The sequence below is a fragment of the Mobula birostris genome, chromosome 5 (assembly GCF_030028105.1).
Source record: "Mobula birostris isolate sMobBir1 chromosome 5, sMobBir1.hap1, whole genome shotgun sequence".
Classification (NCBI taxonomy): domain Eukaryota; kingdom Metazoa; phylum Chordata; class Chondrichthyes; order Myliobatiformes; family Myliobatidae; genus Mobula; species Mobula birostris.
In genome coordinates this window covers 26,947,779-26,969,484 of record NC_092374.1, presented here as the reverse complement: position 1 = coordinate 26,969,484, position 21,706 = coordinate 26,947,779, and the positions used below count along the sequence as shown (strand labels likewise).

The 21,706-nt window shown below is 42.2% G+C and overlaps 1 protein-coding gene across 1 annotated transcript in view; it reads right to left on the bottom strand.

Moving 5' to 3' along the window:
• The window catches only part of LOC140197574 (protein WWC2-like), a 248,429-nt gene extending 234,032 nt beyond the window's left edge, over window positions 1-14,397 (bottom strand). The window contains exon 1 of the mRNA XM_072257703.1: window positions 13,976-14,397. Within this exon, the coding sequence (XP_072113804.1) occupies window positions 13,976-14,103 (128 nt within the window). The 5' untranslated portion in view covers window positions 14,104-14,397. The remainder of the gene's footprint in view (window positions 1-13,975) is intronic.
• Window positions 14,398-21,706: the final 7,309 nt, after the last annotated feature.

The window sequence follows — 21,706 nt, the reverse complement described above, 5'->3', positions numbered from 1 at the left end:
ACAGCAGGACACCCTTCATTGAATGCAGCTCGTCATTTATTACTATCATTTCTTAAAACTAATCAATAAACCTCAAGACCTAAGTCTCAATACATCCTTGTTCAACTGTGCACTCATTTTCCTCACGTGCAGACCCCAGTCAGTTCAGATTGACAACAACATCTCGTCCACAATCTCCATCAGCGCAGGTGCACCACAAGCTTTGTGCGCAGCCTCCTGCTCTGCCTGCTTTATACTTACCACTGTGAGGCTCCAATGCCAAATTTAAGTTTGCTGGCAACACCACAGTCGTTGGCTGAATCAAATGTGGTGACAAATCAGTTTATAGGAGTGAGATTGAAAATCTGGCTGAGTGGTGGCCACAACAACAACCTCTCACTCAATGTCAGCAAAACCAAGAAGCTGATTATTTCAGAAGGAGGAAACAGAAAGTCCGTGAGCCAGTCTTCATCAGGAGATCGTAGGTGGAGAGGGTCAGCAACTTTAAATTCCTTGGTGATATCATTTCAGAGGATCTGTCCTGGGCCCAGCAAGGAAAGCACAGCAACGCTTCTAATTTCTTAGAAGTTTGTGAAGATTCGGTATGTCATCTAAAACTTTGACAAACTTCAATAGATGTGTGGTGGAGAATATACTGACCAGTTGTGTCCTGGCCTGGTATGGAAACACCAATGCATTGATGACATACTTCAATTTTTGAATATGACGTTTGGGGGACTACAATAGTAAAACTGTGAACTGTGAGACAGATCAACAGTCTGGAAAGATCCTGATGTCAGAAAGCTGAGGATGTCCATGGCCCTATCATCTTCGGACCAAGGGCACACATTCCTGACCTTGTATGTGCAGTTGCAGCAGTTCATAGGTCTCAGTGGAGGCAACAAAAATGCAATGTAAGCATTAGCTCTTTAAAAAGCACCATTTCAGGGGAAAAAGAGGAAAACCTGTTTATTCGATACATTTCCAGAAGTCTCACAGGAGACAAATTTTGACTGTTGCACTACTAACTTTGTGATTTCAAATCCCTCCACAACATTCGCATAATAGATTTTGTTCAAGTAAACCATGCCAGCCTCGCCCTTAACTCCAAAAGCCATGACTGATCTACAAGGACTAAAACAGTCATGATGTTAATAGGATAGTCGTAATGCATATGGAATGGATGTTTCTTACTTAAATACCTTCCTGTCTACAAAACAGCACACGGCAACATAAACATCACATCAATCCCTGGCAAAAACCGGTTTCAGAACCACTCAGCACATGAAGTATGGGGTCTTTTCTCTTCTGCTTCCGATCTAATCAATAAGGCAACACAATGGCATTATTGTAGGTGCTGCTGTCTCACAACCCCAGGGACCTATGTTTGACCCTGACCTTCAACGCTGTCTGTATGGTGTTTGCATGTTCTCCCCGTGATTGCCTCGGTTTCTTCTGTATACTGAGGGGTTTCCTCTCATATCTGAAAGATATGCTGATAAGATAATTACTACTCCAAATTGAATCTATCAAAGATAATTGTTGAAAGAATCACTGGTCATAACCTGGCATCTAAAATGATTGGTCACTGTTGAAAGAAGTGACTAAAGCTCTTTAAGAACACCAGGTCTCCGTCTTGGCCCAAAACATCAACTGTTTATTCTTCCCAATAGATCCTGCCTGAACTACTGAGTTCCTCTGGCTTTTTGCATCCGTTCCTTACCACCACCAACTTCTTTCGAACAATTGAATAGCAAAAACTCTTGACTAAAATTGCTGAAACATGAGGAGCCATACAATCAAGAGTTCTATCAGTGCTGACTTTAAGCAAGTAAAAAAGTAAGGTGGAGATGTTTAGGTTTATTGAAACTCCCAATAAGGATATATGCCCCACCATCCCCACCATCGAGAACATCTTCAAAAGACGGTGCCACAAAATGATGGCATCCATCATTAAGGACCCTCACCATCCAGGACATGTCCTCTTCTCACAACTACCACCAGGGAGGAGGTACCAAAGCCCAAGAACATATACTCAACACTTTAGGAACAGCTTCTTCCCCTCCACCATCACATTTCTGAATCATCTACAACCTCACTATTCAGCTCTCTTTTTGCACTACCTTTTTCCTACATGTTTTATTGTAACTTTTAGCAAGCTTTATGTAATGCACTGCACTGCTGCTGCAGAGGAACAAATTTCACATGTGTCAGTGACAAAAAACCTGATTCAGGTTCTGGTCCGCAAGCTCTCACACGTAGCTACAATTACACATGTCTAGTAATCATTAGTACTGCCATGATAAAGAAAACACATGCTGAAGTGAAGAAGTCAATATCATAACACACCCCTCTTCACATTCGGAAGCACTGGAATATACAGGTGTGTCACTAAATGCTGGCGGCAGCAAAACAAGACTGTTTATGTTTCAAGCTTTGTACCAGTTTCCTAGCAATAGCTATCACATTGAAATAATACTTGCACCGGGATTGAAACCAATATGCCGGAGAAATTCTTTTACTTCCTTAATGCTATAAAAACAACAATCCATCATCAAAATTATTTGTGGTTATCATGTGGAATCAAACTTTTAAAAATAACCACAGCAAAATAAAGCACTTTTATTTCAAGTAATAAAGCAAAGAAATGTGAGCCTACAGAACAGCCACCACAGAGCTGTGGCATTCTACAGCATGGAAACAGGTCACTTGATCAACCATTTACACTCATTTTAGGCTAATCCTATTTTATTCTCCCCTAATTCACATTAAACCTACCATCCACCCCACCATCCTAAATTCTGAATTCTAACAGTTACCAACACACCAATGTCAATTTACAAAGTCCAATTAATCTAGCAACTTTCATGTATTTGGGACGAGAGAGGGAATTCACGTGTAAACTTCGCATATAGACAGCAGCAGAGATCAGGATTGAACCCTAATCACTGGTGTTCTGAGGCGGCGGCTCTGCTGAATCACTAAATCACTTGTGAATTATTTATACACTGTATATATGACAATTAGTAATGAACAAAGCCAGTTTAATAACAAAAAGTACTCTCTTATTTATAACCTTTATGAAAATCCATGCATTAAGGCCAGTATTGGCTTGTTTACTCATCCCTGTAGTAAATATATTAGTTTTATAACAAACTGCTTAACACAACTGGCATACATTTTCTAACAAAATAATTGTTCTCTGGACATTTTCTTGATTTCGCGCCGATAGAGTTAGAGCTGTGCTGGTGCACTGAAAATGGACACAGATGGATTTGGAGTGAGTGATTCCGAGAGAACTCAAGGCAGAGGAGTTTCGATGCCTGTCCAACTAACCCGGGTGCGAGGTTGAATCGCTCTGATAAGGTGGGAGAGCGAAAGCCTGATTGGATGATGACTAACCAATGGGGGGGGGGGTGGATGAACTTCAGGGGTATAAATACCACCAGATTAGCCATGCCAAGCATGAACTCTGAAGAAGATGGCAGAGTTTGCCATCTAAACATTGGTTATAATCGATACCTCTACCCAGCTGGATGCCTGAAAAGAGTTTATTCATCATATAAGTGTTGTTAAAATTTTCAATGAGTTAAGCATTTTTTGCTAGAACAATTGGAAACATGGACATCAATTTCACTTTTCCTGAAGTTGGTGTCTCCCATTCATCCTGTTGGGGCCATTCCTGTTGCACCTGGTACATGCTGAATTCACCATTTGAACTCTGGGGCAGAAAGTACCTAAGATGGCAGTCAGGAAGACACCACCTCTGACTTAGGTACACTGAATGCCAGAGAAGGGAACACAGATAAATCCCATCATTATCTGTTTCATAGGAGTGGAAGATCTGACCGATTATTTACTAAAGGACCATATCTGGTACTCTGCCAGAACCATCTTATTCATACTGTTTGTGCTGAACATACTTTTATATAGCCCTGCTGCACAACAAATACATGACAAGAACTGCGTTGTGCTATTATTCAATATATGCCAATATCTGGATAAGAATTCCACACTCAAAGAAAAGTCTGTCTGTTGCTTTAACTGAGCTTCAGACAGCATCAATATAATTCAGATGATTGGAGCTACAATTCACTGTCACAGAGAAGTAAGATGCAATAACCTGCCCCTGACACTTGTAGTTGCTATTTCCTCTGTCCCTACCTCAATGGCATGTCACCAAAAACTTTGGCAAACTTCTATAAATGTGCAGTGGAGAGTATCCTTACTGCTGCATCACAGCCTGGTATGAGAAACACCAATTCCCAAGAACAGCAACATCTACAGAAAGATGTGGGTACAGCATATGCCTCCCCACCATTTGGCACACTCACATGAAGAGCTGCCACAAGAAAACAACATCCACCATCCAAGGCACACTCTCTTCTTGCTGCTACCATGAAGATGGTGCTGGTGACACACGACAACGTCTAGCACAGCTTCTAGTAATTTCCCCGTAACAGTTATTACCATCAGGTTGCTGAACCAACATTGCCAACTTCACTCACCAAACTCTGAATGGATTCCACAGCCAACAATCTCACTTCCAGGAAATCTACAACTCATGTTTGCATTTTTATTTTATTTGCACAATTTGTCTCCTTTTAAACATCCGTTGTTTCTCAGTCTTTGTTTATGTTTTCTCAGAAATTCTATTATATTTCTCTATTTTCTTATAAACATCTGCAAGAAAATTAATCTCAAGGTAGTATAGGGTAACATACATGTACATATTTGATAATAAATTTTGTTTGCTTTACTTTGACTTTGACCTTCTGCTGAAGCCTTCATTCATACCTCCATTGCTTCTAGACCATATAACTCCAAGGTTCCCTGATTAATTTCCCACTTCAAGCCTGACATCATCCGAAACTCTGCCTCTCATATCCAAGCAAACACAAAATCCTGACCATCAAACGTGCTTGCATTAAATGTGCTCTGGCTCACCACTGCATTGCATTTCAAACTGACGTACGATTTGCAAGCTGTCCTTTGTTTGCAATCTATTTCAACCCCACTCTACTGAGATCTCACTCTCCTTCCTGCTGCTATCCTTTATTTTGATTGTTCCAACTTTAATGGACAAGTCTTCAGCAGGCAGAGTTTCCCAACCTTTTTAAGCCATGAACACCTACCATTATCCAGCTGGAAGCCCTTACGTATGGAACTCTATCTTTGAACTTCCTGACCATAAATTGCCTCTAAACCTTCCCTCCTTGACCTGTTCATTCGGTTAAGTGTCAAATATAGTTTAATAATGCTTCTTTTTTCCAGTGAAATGCCTCAAAATATTTTTAGTATAATAAAAGGCTTCGTCTTTGCAAGCTTTTGTTGATGGGGTAGTCCTACCAAAGACTGTGGGTATTCTGTAGATGCGTGGAGGGGACGCCACTGCAAAATGAGATGTGTTAGTTTGCTTGTCCACCTCTCAGTGACCGTAAAGGCCAACACTAGCGTGGCTAGCAAAGACACTGCCACACAGCTCCAGTGCTCTGGGTTCAGTCACGGCCTTCAGTGCTCTCTGTGTGGATTTTGCATATTGTCTCTGTGACAGTGTCCTTTGGATTTCTGTTCTTTTTCCACAGCTCTAAGTTATGTGGGTTTATAGGTTAAGTGGACATTGCAAATTGTCCCTAGTCTTGAGAAACTTGATGGAATGTGAGGAGAGTAAAATTGGATGAGAATATGACCATGGTAAGTGAATGCTTAAGAGTCAATGTGGATTCAATAGGCAATAGGGCCTGTTTCTGTGCTGTATGACTCCATAGAACTTCTCAAGGCTCTCTTAGGTCTGAATGGCATGTGTCAAACTTTGAAAGGTAAAATCTTGAGAAGCAGATCACATATCTTGACTTCCAAAAGTTGGAGTATAAAATTCACTGTAAGAATAGAGCCAAAGTACCACAATATCTGGGAGCTTTCGACTCTATTTAGTTTTCTTGTCACCTACTACTAAACTTGAGACCTATCAGTATAAACATTGGGACAGAAATACAATGAAATGCCCTGGTAAAGAGTTTACTGCTAACATTGTAGGGTATTTCATGTAATCTTTTTCTGTAGAAGCAGTGTGCTCCGCTGGTAGTGTTTGGGTTACCGCTAAAGATAAAGGATGCTTAGAAATGTTGTGTCATCCAATCAGGAAGTGGAACTGGAAGAAGGTTCTAGAGAATGCTGAAGGATAGGTTTTTTTGTGACAGACTCTGAGGGGTGTGGACGTCTTTTTCGGCGGGAGATGGAGAGAGCAGAAGCTTGAGAGAACCGGCCATAGGATTTGATCCGGCGGGAATGTGAGATCCGATGGACCCCAAGAGGGGTAATTCTACTGGGGATTACTGGATAGAAGTTGGTGCCATGAGAACATCGGACACAACAGCTTTTGGAAGATTTGAGCTCCAACCTGTACACACTTGGCTGTTCAACTCTGTTGGGCCCTTTTGTTTTTTTTTCTTTCTTTTCTTTAATACTCTTTGGTTAAGTTAACATTCACAAATACACTTTTTTTATAATTGTATGCAGTGCATGGTTTGTTATTTTTTGCTGCCGGGCAATTGCATGGGGCAGTAAGTTACACAGTATTCACACAAAACGGGGTTTGGGTAGGTGAGACATCCCAACCTCATGGGTTTGGTGGAACACAAGTCATATCAAACCTAGATGTACAGAATCTGAGAGAGGTGGTTTTCTCACTGCTGAGTCTGGTGACCGTTAGCGAGGGCTACAAGCCGCATTTCCAGAGATGCCCAGTAAAACGGGGTTTCAACGTGTCACAACACAAACTTGCTCCATCATTTGGTACGGATACGGCCATATCGTAGCTAACTCCATATAACCACCTTTTCACCTTGTTACTTTACTCCTCTAGAGATCAGAAAACTATCAACATCAGATTTAACTTCAACAGTTCCACACCATTTACTGTGTTTATTTGGCAATTGAGCATAGGACATACAACAGTATAGCACAGTTCTGGCCCTTGGCCCATGATGCTACATGACACTTTAACCAACTTGAAAATCAGTCTAACCCTTCCTTCCCTCATAGCCTTCCAATTTTCCTTTATCCATGTGCCTAACTTAAGAGTCTCTTAAATCTCCCTCTATCTGGCCAACTGTTCCACACACCCCATGTGGGGAAAGCCTACCTCCAACATCCCCACTCTATACTTCCCTCCAAACACCTTAAAGTTATGCCCTCTTGGATTAGCTTCAGACAGGTTCAGGGCAAATCAATAGTTTTGGCCTTAGAAAGTTTATTGCACACGGTAAACTCAAGTGAACACTATCTATCCACTAAACTAAGTTTAAAGCATGTGAAGAAATAACTAAGTACAATAGATTCAATAATAAGGTGAGAAATACAGAAACGACCATGTAATGAATCCAAAATCCTTCAAAACTAATCAAACTTAAGGAAAGGTAGTAATCAAGTCCATGAGTAATATCCATTTAGGAGAATTCTAATATCACCACACTTATGGCTGTTTAACAATTTTGAAGAAGAATTATTTTCATGCTTTGTAAGTGATGCTTTTGTAGCATTGCTTCTGAAATGTATTCACGGTGGCATTGTAGAAAATACAGTAACAACCTGAACATAGCTATGTATGTCACTTGGTCCGGTTACCCATTTTGAGGCATGATGGCTAGTTGTCACTAGCCAGGGCACCAGAATGCTTTTTGAGATCGTGCTCTGACATCACATTCAAAAGATGGCATCTGTACCAGAGGTACTTCTCAATAACACACTACAGCGTCATACTAGATTACGATAGTTTTATGCCTGGCCTGTGGAGGGTGGGAGGATACCAAAGAGCCAGTAGTTAAAAACACAAATGTTTACCTTTCCCCTATTTGACATGAAGCGGGTAATAATGAAAATAAAGTACTATTCCTAGCTTGTTTAAGATATAATGACATTACATATTACTTAGTAATTTTAATGAACTATTGGTGTTGCTGGCAAGCCCATCATATGTTGTGTATTCCTGCTGTAAGGCAGTGAGGAGCCATCATTTTAAACTGCTTTGTCCTGGTGAAGTTACTCTCAGAGTGCTGATGCAGCAGGAATTCTGAACGTTTGACTCAGAGCTCACCAACAAGCACCTAAAGCTTGATTTCCTGCCAATGAGAAAGGTTCTTCCCCATCAGATCCTTTCCCCCACTGCAAAAAACTATGATGAGGATGAGACAATTGCCCATGCCTTTGTAGATTGCAGACTTGCAAAGAAGGCCTGGAAAAGGATGCAAGGGTCCTTGTCGAAGTCCGTCCCAAACAGCTGCAGAAGCGAGGACTCTCTGACCTACGGGCTGTTCTGAGAAAGGCATATCAAGATAACTATCAACTGCAGCTGTTGGATCATCAACTCACTGAAAGAGTATTTTGTTTTGAAACTGTCTGGTCTCCCAATGCAACGTTGCCCATAACGGGAATGCTGTCTGCGGCAGAACCACATGCTGAAGAAGGCACTGAGGCTTAATGCAGCCATTAAAAAGTGCTTGTGTGGATTAACTGCAACCTAAGGTCCCTCTGACACTAGTAACTGAGTGCCTGGGTCACGGCTAGCTCCTCAAACACTTGAAGTGTACATTTCGTAACAAGACCACAAGAATGGCATTGGTGCTTCATACATAGTAGGTATTGACCTGATGACATACATACATACATATATATATACACACACACACACACATATGCTGGAACTGATCTATGATAGATATCAATTCCACCAGACTGGACAGATGATATCTACAGCAAAGTCCAATGGCCAGGAAGACTTTATGGAGAGCAAAGGGCATGACAAGGCACGGAAGAAATCATGGTCATCAACTGCAACCATGGAAGACCACAGTTGTGACTATTCATACCACTGGACCTGAACTTTCAGGGCCAAGAGAATGCAACTGTCCCAGTACAATGACTTTTCCAATTTAAAAACTCTTCCACACAGATTTCAGATAGAATTCCAAATCAAGATTTGGAGGGGATTCCTGTAGGTGGTGGTGTCCCATGCACCATCTGCCCTTCTTGTTGATGGTGGTGGAGGTTAGTGGGTGAGTAACTGTGGTACATTTTGTAAATTGTACACAGTGCAGCCACTATCCCCTCGTAATGGATGGAATGTGAGCTTAGTGTGCTGAATGGGCTGCCAGTCAAGAAGGCTGCTTTGTTCTGGAAGCTATCAAGTGTGTTGAGATTTGTTAGGGATGCACTCATCCAGACAAATGGAGAGGATTCCATCCAACTCCTGACTTGTGCCTTGTCGATGGTCGGAAGACTTTGGAGTGCCTTGAGATGAGTCACTTGCATCAATCAAATGGACTTGGCAGATGTGAGTACTTGACACGGTAGTGCAGCGGAAGTGCAACACTTTTATACTGCCATTTGTAAGATCGGCATTCAGTTCCCACTGCTGACTGTAAGGAGTTTGTAAATTCTCCTTGTGACCCTGTGGGTTTCCTCCAGATGCTCCAGTTTCTTCCCACGTTCCAAACATATATGGTTAGCATTAGTAAGTTGTAGGCATGCTATGTTGACACCAAAGGCTTGGAACACTGTGCGCTACTCAGCACAATCCTCGCTGATTTGATCTGACAAAATTAGTGACATTTCACTGTATGTTTTGATGTACATGTGACAAATGAGGCTAATCTTTAGTATATTTGATACGCAAATAGAAAGTAACAACTCCTCCAGTGTGTGACTGTGTTAATTTGGAACAGACTATGGAACACACAACTATTCATTGTCTTATCCACAAGCGTGAAGAAGGTATCACAGCAATACATTCACCCAACCCTTGCAGAATTATCCGGAACTTAGTTACTGGATGTAGATATTGCCCACAATGCTGGTAACTTTGTCCTTCCCTAACTGCCCTGAACTGAGAAGGCAATGAGGTCAACCACACAGAACATATGAGCCTATCTGAGTAAGGACAGCATTGCCTACCCAGGATACTGGTGTGCTGAAGGGTGCAGCTCATCCATGCCCACCATTGCCTTACTGAGTTAGTCCCATCTGTTTGCTTTTGGCCCATATCCCTCTGAACCATTCCTGTTGATGTATTGTTCAAATTGCTTCTAAATGTCCTAATTCCACCTGCCTCTGCCCCCCTTCCTCTGGCAGCTCATTTCATATATACACCCTGCCTGCAATGGTGGGATTCGAATTCACGCCTCTGGATTAATGGCCCAGATTTTTGGATACCAATCACAAAACGTAACCCAGTTTTTAGCTGTGCAAAATCAAAGATGCACAAATGTATGTAAAAATGTTTCCCGTCAGGTTCTTTATAAATCCGCTCTCACTTTAAATCAATGTCCTCTAGTTTTGGGCTATACTATGTGGAAAAAAAAGTCTGTGGGTATTTAAAAACGCAAACACGAGGAAATCTGCAGGTGCTGGAATTTCAAGCAACACACATAAAAGTTGCTGGTGAACGCAGCAGGCCAGGCAGCATCGCTAGGAAGAGGTACAGTCGACGTTTCGGTCCGAGACCCTTTGTCAGGACTAACAGAAAGAAGAGCTAGTAAGAGATTTGAAAGTGGGAGGGGGAGGGGGAGATCCAAAATGATAGGAGAAGACAGGAGGGGGAGGGATGGAGCCAAGAGCTGGACAGTTGATTGGCAAAAGGGATATGAAAGGATCATGGGACAGGAGGCCTAGGGAGAAGGAAAAGGGGGAGGGGGGAAACCCAGAGGATGGGCAAGGGGTATAGTGAGAGGGACAGAGGGAGAAAAGGGAGAGAGAGAAAAAGAATGTGTGTATCTAAATAAATAATGGATGGGGTACGAGGGGGAGGTGGGGCATTAGCGGAAGTTTGAGAATTCAATGTTATATATAAATAACGGATGGGGTAACGAGGGGGAGGTGGGGTATTCCCCTTCCCTATGCCTTCATGATTTTATAATCCTCTGTAAGGTCACCCCTCAGCCTTCTACACTCCAGAGAAGAAAATCCCAGCCTATCCAGCCTTGCCTTGCAACTCAAGCTGTGCATTATCACATTCTCATCATTTTTTTTTGCACTCTTTCCAGATAACTGCATCCTGCCAACAATCCAGTGGTTTCACAGTTACAACAAACAACCCACTGGAGGAATTCAGTGGGTCAGGCAGCATCCATGGGGAATGGAATTGTCTACATTTTGGACTAAAGCCTTGCATCCCTCTATAGATGCTGCTCAACCTGCTGAGTTCCTCCAGCAGATTGTTTGTTGCTTCAGATTCCAGTTAATTATGTTTCCTGTTACTGTTGGAAACACTAGACTTCCTTTAAAAAATCCAGAATTATACATGCAGTGGCCACTTTATTAGGTATACCTGCACACCTGCTTGTTAATGCAATATTCTAATCAGCCAATCACGTGGCAGCAACTCAATGCATAAAAATATGCAGACCTGGTCAAGAGGTTCAGTTGTTGTTCAGACCAAACATCAGAATGGGGAAGAAATGGGATCTAAATGACTTTGACCACGGAGTGATTGATAGTGCCAGATGGGGTGGTTTGAGTATATCAGAAACTGATGACCTCCTGGGAATTTCATGCCAACAGCCTCCAGAATTTATAGAACTTGATGCGAAAAACAAAAAAAAATTCTAGTAAGTGGTGGTTCTGTGGGCAAAAATGCCTTATTAATGAAAGACGGTGAAGGAGAATGGTCAGACTGATTCAAGCTGACAGGAAGGCAACAGTAATTCAAATAACCAGGTGTTACAACAGTGGTGTGCAGAAGAGCATCTCTGAACACACACTGAACCTTGAAGTGGATGGGCAGAAGACCATGAGCATACACCCAGTAGCTACTTCTTTAGGTACAGGAGTACCTAATAAAGTGGTACTGAGTGCATAGTGAACTGAATTTGCATTCTCCATCTATGATGATAGGATTTGAACTCATGCCTCTCTGGATTCATTGCACAGATTTTTAGATGCTAATCGCATGATTTAATCCAGCATCCAAGCACCAGAAAATCTGCAGATGCTGTAAAGCCAAGCAGCACATACAACGTGCAGGAGGAACTCAGCAGGCCAGGCAGCATGAGTTCAATGCAAAAGAGTAAACAGCCGGCGTTTCAGGCCGAGACCCTTCATCAAAACCTAGCCATTTACCTAGGAGTAAATTCAGAGATGAGGCAATATATGAAATAAAAGGAACACGTGGCGTGCAGCTGGAAGGGGGAAAACAGCAATTAACGGGATCTGTGAGTAACAGGTTGCACAACTCAAACGGGGCAGCCTAGTGTGAAAGAAGCAGGAGCTGCCCACTCTCCCAGGCGCTTTATTTGCATTCAGTTCAATGTTCTCTCAATTCTTCAGATGCCCATCGCTGCATTCCAGTGAGCGCCTTAAAGTACCGATTTGCATAACCATGAACACCCCCCCCCCTTCTGAACCACCCCCACCCCACACCTCATCCGCATTCAGGGTTTTATGGGCACTATTCAGCCATGAAGAAAAGCTACTCGCAGCATCAAATGCTCCCATCACGTAACAGTATCAATACTGCGCTCCTGATACAAAGTTATTACCACACAACTCAGCAAACCACTGCCAATTCAGTGGCTTCATTGTGTGTGAAAATGCCAAACCGGCGTCTAAAAGCGAAGATTAACGACAAGGAGCTGCATGACACCCGTTTTCCAAAGTATAAATACCAGATTTTCTTGTATTTTGTCCCAAGGCGGGGTTTAGGGACCGGGGGACAGTGAACCCCCCTCCCGGCCGCCGGGCCTGGCCTCAGCCACTGGCACCGGACATCATACGTCCCAGGCCGCTCCGCCCCTTGTCCCTCCTGACGCGCTTTGTTCGGAAACCAGCCCTGGATTCCCTTCAGCCCGATGCGGGGCATGGGAAAAAGGCGGAGGAAGCTCGAGGGGAAGGGTGAATCAGGGATATACAGTAAAAGGAGGTGTGTTTGTGTACTTGGGAGGTTGTGTGCTCCAAAGCTCCTTTCCCTTTTACACCCTCTTTCCCTCTGGGAGGGTACCTGGCTCAACCCTTCACCGCTGACAGTTTGAGGTCAAGTGAAAGGTGGAGAGGGAGATGGTGGAGTGTAGGGAGAGAGTGGTGATGGAGGGAGGGAATGTGAAGTGAGAGGTGAAGGAAGGGGATGGGGAGGAAAGGAGAAGTGCTGAGAGGTAGAAAGCTAGTGAGAGGGAAGGAAGAAAGGAAGGAGAGCTACAGGGAGGGAGCATGCAGAATAGAGAGAAAGGAAAGGAGAGAGAGAAAGGGGGAGAAGGAAGGAGTGGAGGACAGAGAGAGAGAGAGAGAGAGAGATGGAGACTCCATTCCTACCACTACGCGCTGTGATCCGCTACACTTCTGGGTTATTGCACAAATGCTACATGTTAGAAACGTTCCCTCTCCTCCCCCAGCTCCTGCCAACAAGCCAGTGTTTCTGTCATAATTTCACCCCTCCCTGTAACCTGTTCACAACCTGGTCCTCCTCTGCTCCCCCATCCACCCCCGCCCCGTGCAATAAAACGTCCTCCCCCTTACCGAAAATCTTCATCCTCCGCAGAATCGAGGCCCATTTAAAAAGCAGGGCTCATCTGAAGATTTTAAGTTGTGAGAAATTCTTCACATATTCCTGCCCTCATTGCTGGAACTAAACCCACTGCCAAAATCACTGTGACTCCTTCTCGTACAGACAGCCAGAATAAGAGGGATAAAGTACCTACAAAGTATAAGCTGCAGTAAAGAACTACTGGTGGCGACTTTCATTTTTACAAAGAATCTTTCTTTCCCTGATCCGTAAAACCCGGGTTTTTGAAGTTTTGCTCTGGTCTGTAGGAAAGGCACTGTGCCTGTCCCCCTGCGGATCAAAGTCCATTTTCAGCTCTTGCCGGGGTAAAACTACTGAACCAAAAGGTGCATTTCAAACTCTCCCATCCTTGGACTTTATTATCTTCCAAGCTCATGTGCGCAAGGCAGTCAGTCAGTCTCGGCCACTGTGTTGAGGGTGAATATTAGTTGCAAAGTGCCCTCCTACCTGTCTCGGGGGTCGATCCAGCTCGTTTGCTTGCTGTTGTGATCAATATAAAAGACTTTACCGTCGTAATCTCTCGCTTCTTCCCAACCATCCGGCAAAGGGAGCTCTCCATTGCCCTTCCTATGCATGTTGTAATACTGTAAGGACCTCCATAAGTGCGGGGAGGAAGAGGGAGGGGGGAAAATTAAAGGGAGGAAGGGAGGGGGGAAGCTAACAAAAAAACAGCCCTGCGATCATTCACATCCTTACAACGAACTGGTCCTCCATCTTAACTCTATCCAGGAATACACACACACACACACACACACATACACACACACACACACACACACACACACACACACACACACACACACACACACACACAAACACACACACACAAACACACACACACACACACGGGCTGTCGGCTGGTGAATTAGCATACATTTCATTTACATACAAATTCCTCCCCTCAACATCTCATCAAATATTAATACCACAACCGCCAAATCCAAGTCCGCGGCTTACTGCAGCGCAGTTGCCTGGGCTGTGCCAGCCTGTGTCACTGTACTCAGCCCTGTTTTTTTTAAAATAAACTCGGAAATTTGTTCCTTTCGGTTTGAGTTTGGTGATAATTTGGATTCCCTGTAAGGATCGGGAATGCCGGAAAAGTGTCCTCCCTTCCAGCCAATCAATTTTAGTATCGTTTTGCTGATAAGTATAAATATTAGTAATGGATTCAATACCACCTTCCCCCCCACCCCACTTCGCTCCAACACCACCTACCCCCCACCCTTCCTCACTCTCGATTTTTTTCCATACAGCAAATTTACAAATTCTGGTGGCAACGAACACTCCCCCCAGCCCCTTTGGACCTGACATTTTACACGGGGGCAATATGTGATTGTGTGGTGTGAGAAGGTTAATGAGAAATGCAAAAAAAATGAGGAATGGATAAAATTCACAATTACAACAAGATGATAAAGGTAATATAAATATGAACAAGAAAGAGTGAATAAGAGTTCCACCTGTTTCTTGAAAGATCACTACTAATACCCCTACAGTATTTTCAGCTACTTTCTCAGAAATTTGGGGTGTAGTCCATTTGGTCCAGGTGACTTATCTGCCTTCAGATCATTCAGCTTCCCAAGCACATTCTCCTTAGAAATAAAAGCTACATTCACTTCTGCCACCCAACACTCTTGAATTTCCAGCATTCTGATGATGCCTTCCACAGTGAAGGCAGAAACAAAATACCTATCGAGTTTGCCCGCCTTTCTTTTGTTCACCATTACTACCTCTCCAGTGTTATTTTCCAGTGGTTTGGTGCCCTCTCTTGCCTCACTTTTAACATTTATATATCTGACAAAACTTTTGATATGCTCTTGTATTATTGGCTAGCTTACCCTCATATTTGTCTTTTCTCTCTCTGGTGCTTTTTTAGTTGCCTTCTGCTGGTTTTCAAGAGCTTCCCAATCCTCTAACTTCCCTCTAGTTTTTTTTTCTATTTTATGTACCCTTTCTTTTACTTTAAATGCTTTCTTTGGCTTTGCTTGTAAGCCATGGTTGCCTTATCCTCCCTTTAGAATGCTTCTTCTCTGGGATGAACAGACTGTGCATAGTCCAAATTACTCTCAGAAACTCCAGACATTGCTGCTCTACCACCATTTCTGCAAGTGTCCCCTTCCAATCAACTTTGGCCAGCTATTCTCTCATGCATTTGTAGTTCCCTTTGCTTCACTGTAATGACACATCTGATTTTAGCCTTCTCCCTCTCAAACTGCAGGGTGAATTTTGTCATACTAAGATCACTGTCCCTAAGGGTTCTTTGACCTTTAGCTCCCTAATCAAATCTGGCTCATTGCACGACACCAAATCCAGAATTGCCTTTTCCCCAGTGGGATCAAACACAATCTGCTCTAAAAAGCCATCTCGTAGGCATTCTACAAATTTCTTCTCTTGAGATCCAACACAAACCTGATTTCCCAATCTATATTGAAACCCCTCATAACCATCATAACATTGCCCCTTTTAATGTATTTTCTATCTCCCATTGTACCCCACATCCTGGCCACTATTTGGAGGCCTGTTTATAACTCCCATCACGGTCTTCTTACCCTTGCAGTTTCATAACTCTGCCCACAAGGATTCTATATCTTCTTTCATAGGATTTGAATTCATTTTTTACTAACAAAGCCACCCACTCCCTCTGTCCACCTGCCTGTCCTTTCGAAACAATGTGTATATTTAGATGTGCTCCCAACTATGCTCTTCCTTCAACCATGACTCAATGAATCGCTTGAATTCCTGCTAATTTGTAGCTGTGCTACAGGATCATCCACCTTATTTCATCACAGTACCTTCAATGCTATATTCACCAGCTTTCTTTTCTATGTTCCTTAATTCCTTAATATTCAAAAATCTATGCATGGAATATACACAATGAGTCTCCACAGTCACCTCCTAGAAAATTCCAATAACGCAGTATCTCTGGGAGAAGAAATTTCACCCCAGCTCAGTCATAGAGTGTCAAAACCTTGTCTTGAGACTGAGACAACCATCCAGGGAAACATCATCATGTGAGGCTCTGTAAGAATTTTATAAGTTTCAGCTAGATTCTTTTAAATTCTAGAAAATATAGGCTCATTCTATTTGATCTTTCCCCATAGAACAAATTCCCCATGTCAGGGATCAATTTGGTAAACCTTTGGTGCCCTGTCTATCTCAGAAACAAATCCTCCCTTAGGTGAGAAGACCAGACCTATACATGATATTCCAGCTATGGTCTCACCAGGGCCCTATATCAAAATATTCTAAAACTAGGGACCTGCACGCTTAAGATGGAAGTGATGAAGAATCTGGCATAAGGTTGGGAATGTGTGGAATTCTCTGTCCCAGAGAGTTCCAAACATTGAATAGATTCAAGCTGAAATAGTTTTTTAGATCTTAGGAATTGAAGGTTATGAAGAAGAGGCATAAAAATTGGGTTGATGCCAAAATCAGGTCAGCCTTGATCCAAGGAACAGTAGAGCAGACTTAAAGCATCACATGGCTATGTCTACTTTCTTTCTTGTTTTTATTTTATAACTTAACCAAGCCAAACCCAACTCAGAAATGGCCAGCACTTCCATGGGTGAAAACTGAGCTGCTCCTGGGAGAATATTTTTCAAAAATACTGTAAGTTGTTGGCGAGTTCATACTTGAAGTATTGTGTACAGTTTTGGTCACCCTGTTATCATCAAGCTGGAGAGAGTGTAGAGGAGATTTACGAGGATGCTGCCTGGACAAGAGGGCCTGAATTATAGGGAGAGTTTGGCCACACTGGATCTTCATTCCTTGGAGTGTGGGAAAATGAGAGATGACCTCACAGAAGTTTATAAAATCATGAGGAGTATGGATGTGGTAGACAGTTATCATTTTTCCCCAGGACCAGGGAGTCCAAAACCAGAGGGCACAGGTACAAGATAAGAAGGGAAAAAATGAAATGAGACCAGAGAGGTAACTTATTTTACGTGGAGGGTAGTCAGTACCATGAATGAGCTGCAAGAGGAAAGCCTGAGGTAAATACAATTGCAACATTTAAGAGGGATTTAGATAGGTGCATAGAGGGGATGAGCTTGGAGGGTTCACAGCAAACTGGGACATTGAGGCAGAAAAATGAGTTCACATCCTAGAGAGGGCAGGTGGAGAATTTAGTAATTAAAAAAGTTAAATTTGGAATTATAGAGCACTACAGCACAGAAATATGCTCTTTTGTTATTGGTTCTCATGATTATTGTCTGTAAGTGAGTTAATCATAGTAACAGTAATAATGAAACAAACATATTGTTGCATGAACCCATCTTGTTCATTGATGCCCATCCTTTGCCTGGCCTCCAAGAGACTCCAGACACTTTAATGTGGTTCACTCTTAACTGCATCCTTGGTTCAGTGGCAAAGTGGGATGGGCAATAATTGTCAGCATTGTTAACCGAGTAGATCATCAGTGAATAAGTCAAGATCCTGTTGCGTGAGAGATGAGAAAGTGACTCATTCCTCACTGTGAAGTGTGAACTTCAGAAAAGAAAAGGACAGGAGAAAGTTGTACAAGAACATGGATCAGAGGAGCAAATCACTGAATACACTCCTACTTGCAGTGGAAAGTGTGAGCAGTTTCAAATTCCTGGGAGTGTACATCTCACACAACCTCTCATGGTCCCAGAACATATTCTACACAATCATGAAAGCTCACCAACACATTTACTTTCTGAGGAGCCTGAAGAGGGCTGGACTACACACATCTATACTCATGTCATTCTACAGAAGCACGGCAGAGGGTATCTTAAAATGCTGCATTACTGCACGGTATGGAAACTGCACGGTGGCGGACAGAAAGGCTCTAAACCAGGTAGTCAAATATACCCTATACATCACTAGCATCAGCCTACCTGTCACCAGAAAGATGCTGGAAAAGGGCCAGTAACATCATCCACCCTGCTCATGGACTGTTTGTCCCTCTTACATCAGGGAGGAGGCTGTGCTGCGTCCACGCCAGGATGACCAGGCTCAAAAACAGTTGCTTTCCCCAAGCAGTAAGACTGATCAACACCCACACTAACCCACTCCATCCACCATTGCTTTTTCATTTCTTGTCAGAGTCACTTTATGCACAGACACTCCCATACCTAAAATTACTTTATGGACATACAATCAAGGTAAGTATATAAGCTAGCTTACATATTTATATTTATTGATTGTTTTTGTTATTATGTTCTTTATCTTATTGTGCTTTATTTTTAGTGCTGCATTGGAACTGAAGTAACAAATATTTTGTTCTCCTTTACACTTTTGTACTGAAAATGACAGCCATTTGCGCAACTGCGCAAACCAACCATTCCTCTGAGCAGGAAATGTTTACATGGCCTGAAAATTGCGTGGCACTTTAGTGAAACACCACATTAAAAAAAATTCCATGGTATGGCAACAAAGGCCATGTGCACAGGAGCATTTCAGTTACTGCGCAGCAGTGCAGCTTAGTGGGTGCATTAAACAATCATGAATCTTGAAACTTGAACATTGAACCTTGATCACCACTTATTATTGATATCACCAAAGAAAGGAGGTGATAGGGGGACCAAATACATCAAAAGAGGAGCAAGATGAAAGAGAGAAATAAACATAAAAACAAGGTGGTGTATAAAGAAACATAATGAAGGGAATATTAGCAAAAAATTAATTAAAAAACTGGGAAACATAAGTGTAGAAGCAGAGATACAGAGAGCAGACTACTTAATCCTTACACACATATTAAGGTGAAAAACATTTATGAAGCAACATCTGTATTACTATTTCCATATCTACAGTAGTTTTGCATTGTGCCCTGATAATGAATGTCAGAGTAAAGGAAGTGAAAATAAATATTTGATAAAGTACATGATGGAGGCATGTGAAATGGGTTTGTGAATCCCATTTTCACTTGAGCAATTCCTGTCTCTGTGTCAAGAGATGTGAGTGATATAGAAAGAGAGCAGTTTCAAATACTGATCTTACTGTTTTCCTCCTCCAAATTTTAGGCAGGCATTGTGCCCCTGAGCTATTTTACCATCTCCATTGCTTTGCTGTCAGCTGAAAACCCCCATAAACTCAATCTTTACTGAACCAGAACTGAAAGAACATATCATGTCTTATAGAATGTATGAATGCCTGTTGTAACCTAAGCAACATCTGTAGACCTTAATGAGCAAGTTGATGGCAATTACTTGGTTGGACATCTTCTGCTATTATCATTAGATCCGTCATGCATCCTAATATAAAGTACTTTAATAAAAGTACAAAGGAGTGATTATTTTTTCCAAGATGGGATTTACTACTGCAAATAAAACATTTGAGAAGATGAAAATAATTTATTGCTTGTAAATCTCTTCAGTGAAATTATTGCCATACTGCATTATGTTCACATTCAAGCAGAGATGTAAGGATCATTGCAGGTTGACAAGCATCAATTAAAGAAATGGTTATATATGAAAAAATCTATTCTATTTGGTTCACTTTAAAACTGATTATTGTATAGTTTCAATATAAAGCAAGTTTAAGTAGCTCAATAAGAGCCTGTAATTATTACACTTTACTGTAGCAAAATACCTTACATTATTTTAAGAAGTAACAGGATAAAGTTAACAAATGTATTTCAGTTAATACAATAAACATAGATTTTCAAAAGGCATTTGGTAAAGCACCATTCCATGAACTTGTAAGCTAAATTCAAGGCTATGTAACTAAAGGAGGTAAGGCAAAATGGATATGAATGTTTGCCAAGAGAATAGAGTTGAGCAATTGTTATTTTCGGATGGATAGAAGATAGGACGTGGTGTCCCCTGGACCAGGAGTATTAAAGAGGTGACACTTTTTGGACAGTGGATCATCTGCACAGCTCACGGTTTCCACATTTATAGATGGCATGAAATTTAGAAACAAAATGAAAAAAGAACGAAGAGGATGAAAGAATTTATAAGGATGAAGAATAACTGATAGAATGGGTAGAGACATGATAGGTAAATGATAATTTGGAGATGCAAGGCAAAGCATCCTGAAAGGAAGAAGCAATATAAACTAAATGTTGCAATTTTAAAGAGATTATAGGGCCAAACAGTTTTGAGTGGTGATGGACAGAATTTTTGAAGGTAACAGAACAAGTTACAAATCCATATTTAGTCAACTTGGTTTTATAAAGATAAAAGATAAGGATTAGCTTCATTTGTCACATGCACATCAAAATGTCAAAACATAAAGTGAAATTCATCGTTTGCATCAAATCAAATCAGCAAGGCTAATGCAGGGCAGCCCACACTTGCAGCGCCAACATACCATGCCTACAACTTACTGTACTTCTTTGGAATGCGGGAGGAAAGTGGAGCACCCAGCAGGTAGCCACGTGGTCATGAGGAGAAAGTACAAACTCCTTAAATACATCAGTGGGAATTTAATTCCAATCATTGATCACTAGCATTAAGCTAACCACTACAAAATCATGCCGCCCTATGCAGATGGAGCGGGGTGCTCAACAAAGCAGTCCTCCCAGCCTGCCCTACGTTGGTGAGACCTGTTGTAAATTGGGGGACTGCTTTTTAAGCACCTCCGCTCCTTCCACCTAAAGTGGATCTTTCCACCACTGCCCAAACATTTTCCCATTCCTATTCCAACATTTTGGTCCACGGCTACCTCCTCTTGTGCCAAAGATGAGGCCACCCTTGGAAGAGCAACATCTTATATTCTGTCTGGGTAGCCTCCAACCTGATGGCATGAATATCTATTTCTCCTTCCGGTTAAGAAAAATTCCCTCCCCCTCCCTCCTTCTTCTATTCCCCACTCTGGTGTCTTACCTCTCCTCACCTGACTATTACCTCCCCATGGGTCCCCTCCTCCTTTCCTTTCTCCTATAATCCATTCCCTTCTCCTATCATATTTCTTCCTCTCCAACCCATTAACTTCCACCCCATGTGCCTTCACTTATCACCTTCGAGCTGTCCTCCTTCCCCTTCTCTCTCCTTTTTATTCTGGCATCTTTCCCCTTTCTTTTTGGTCCTGAAGAAGGGTCTTAGCCCAAAACATCTATTATTTATTCATTTCCATAGATGCTACCTGACCTGCTGAGTTCCTCCAGCACTTTGTGTGTCTTGCTTTGGATTTCCAGCATCTGCAGACTTTCTCGTGTTTATGATTTGTATTATTCCATTGCCATGTTGCTGTGATAATTCAAAAATTGTAGGTCTC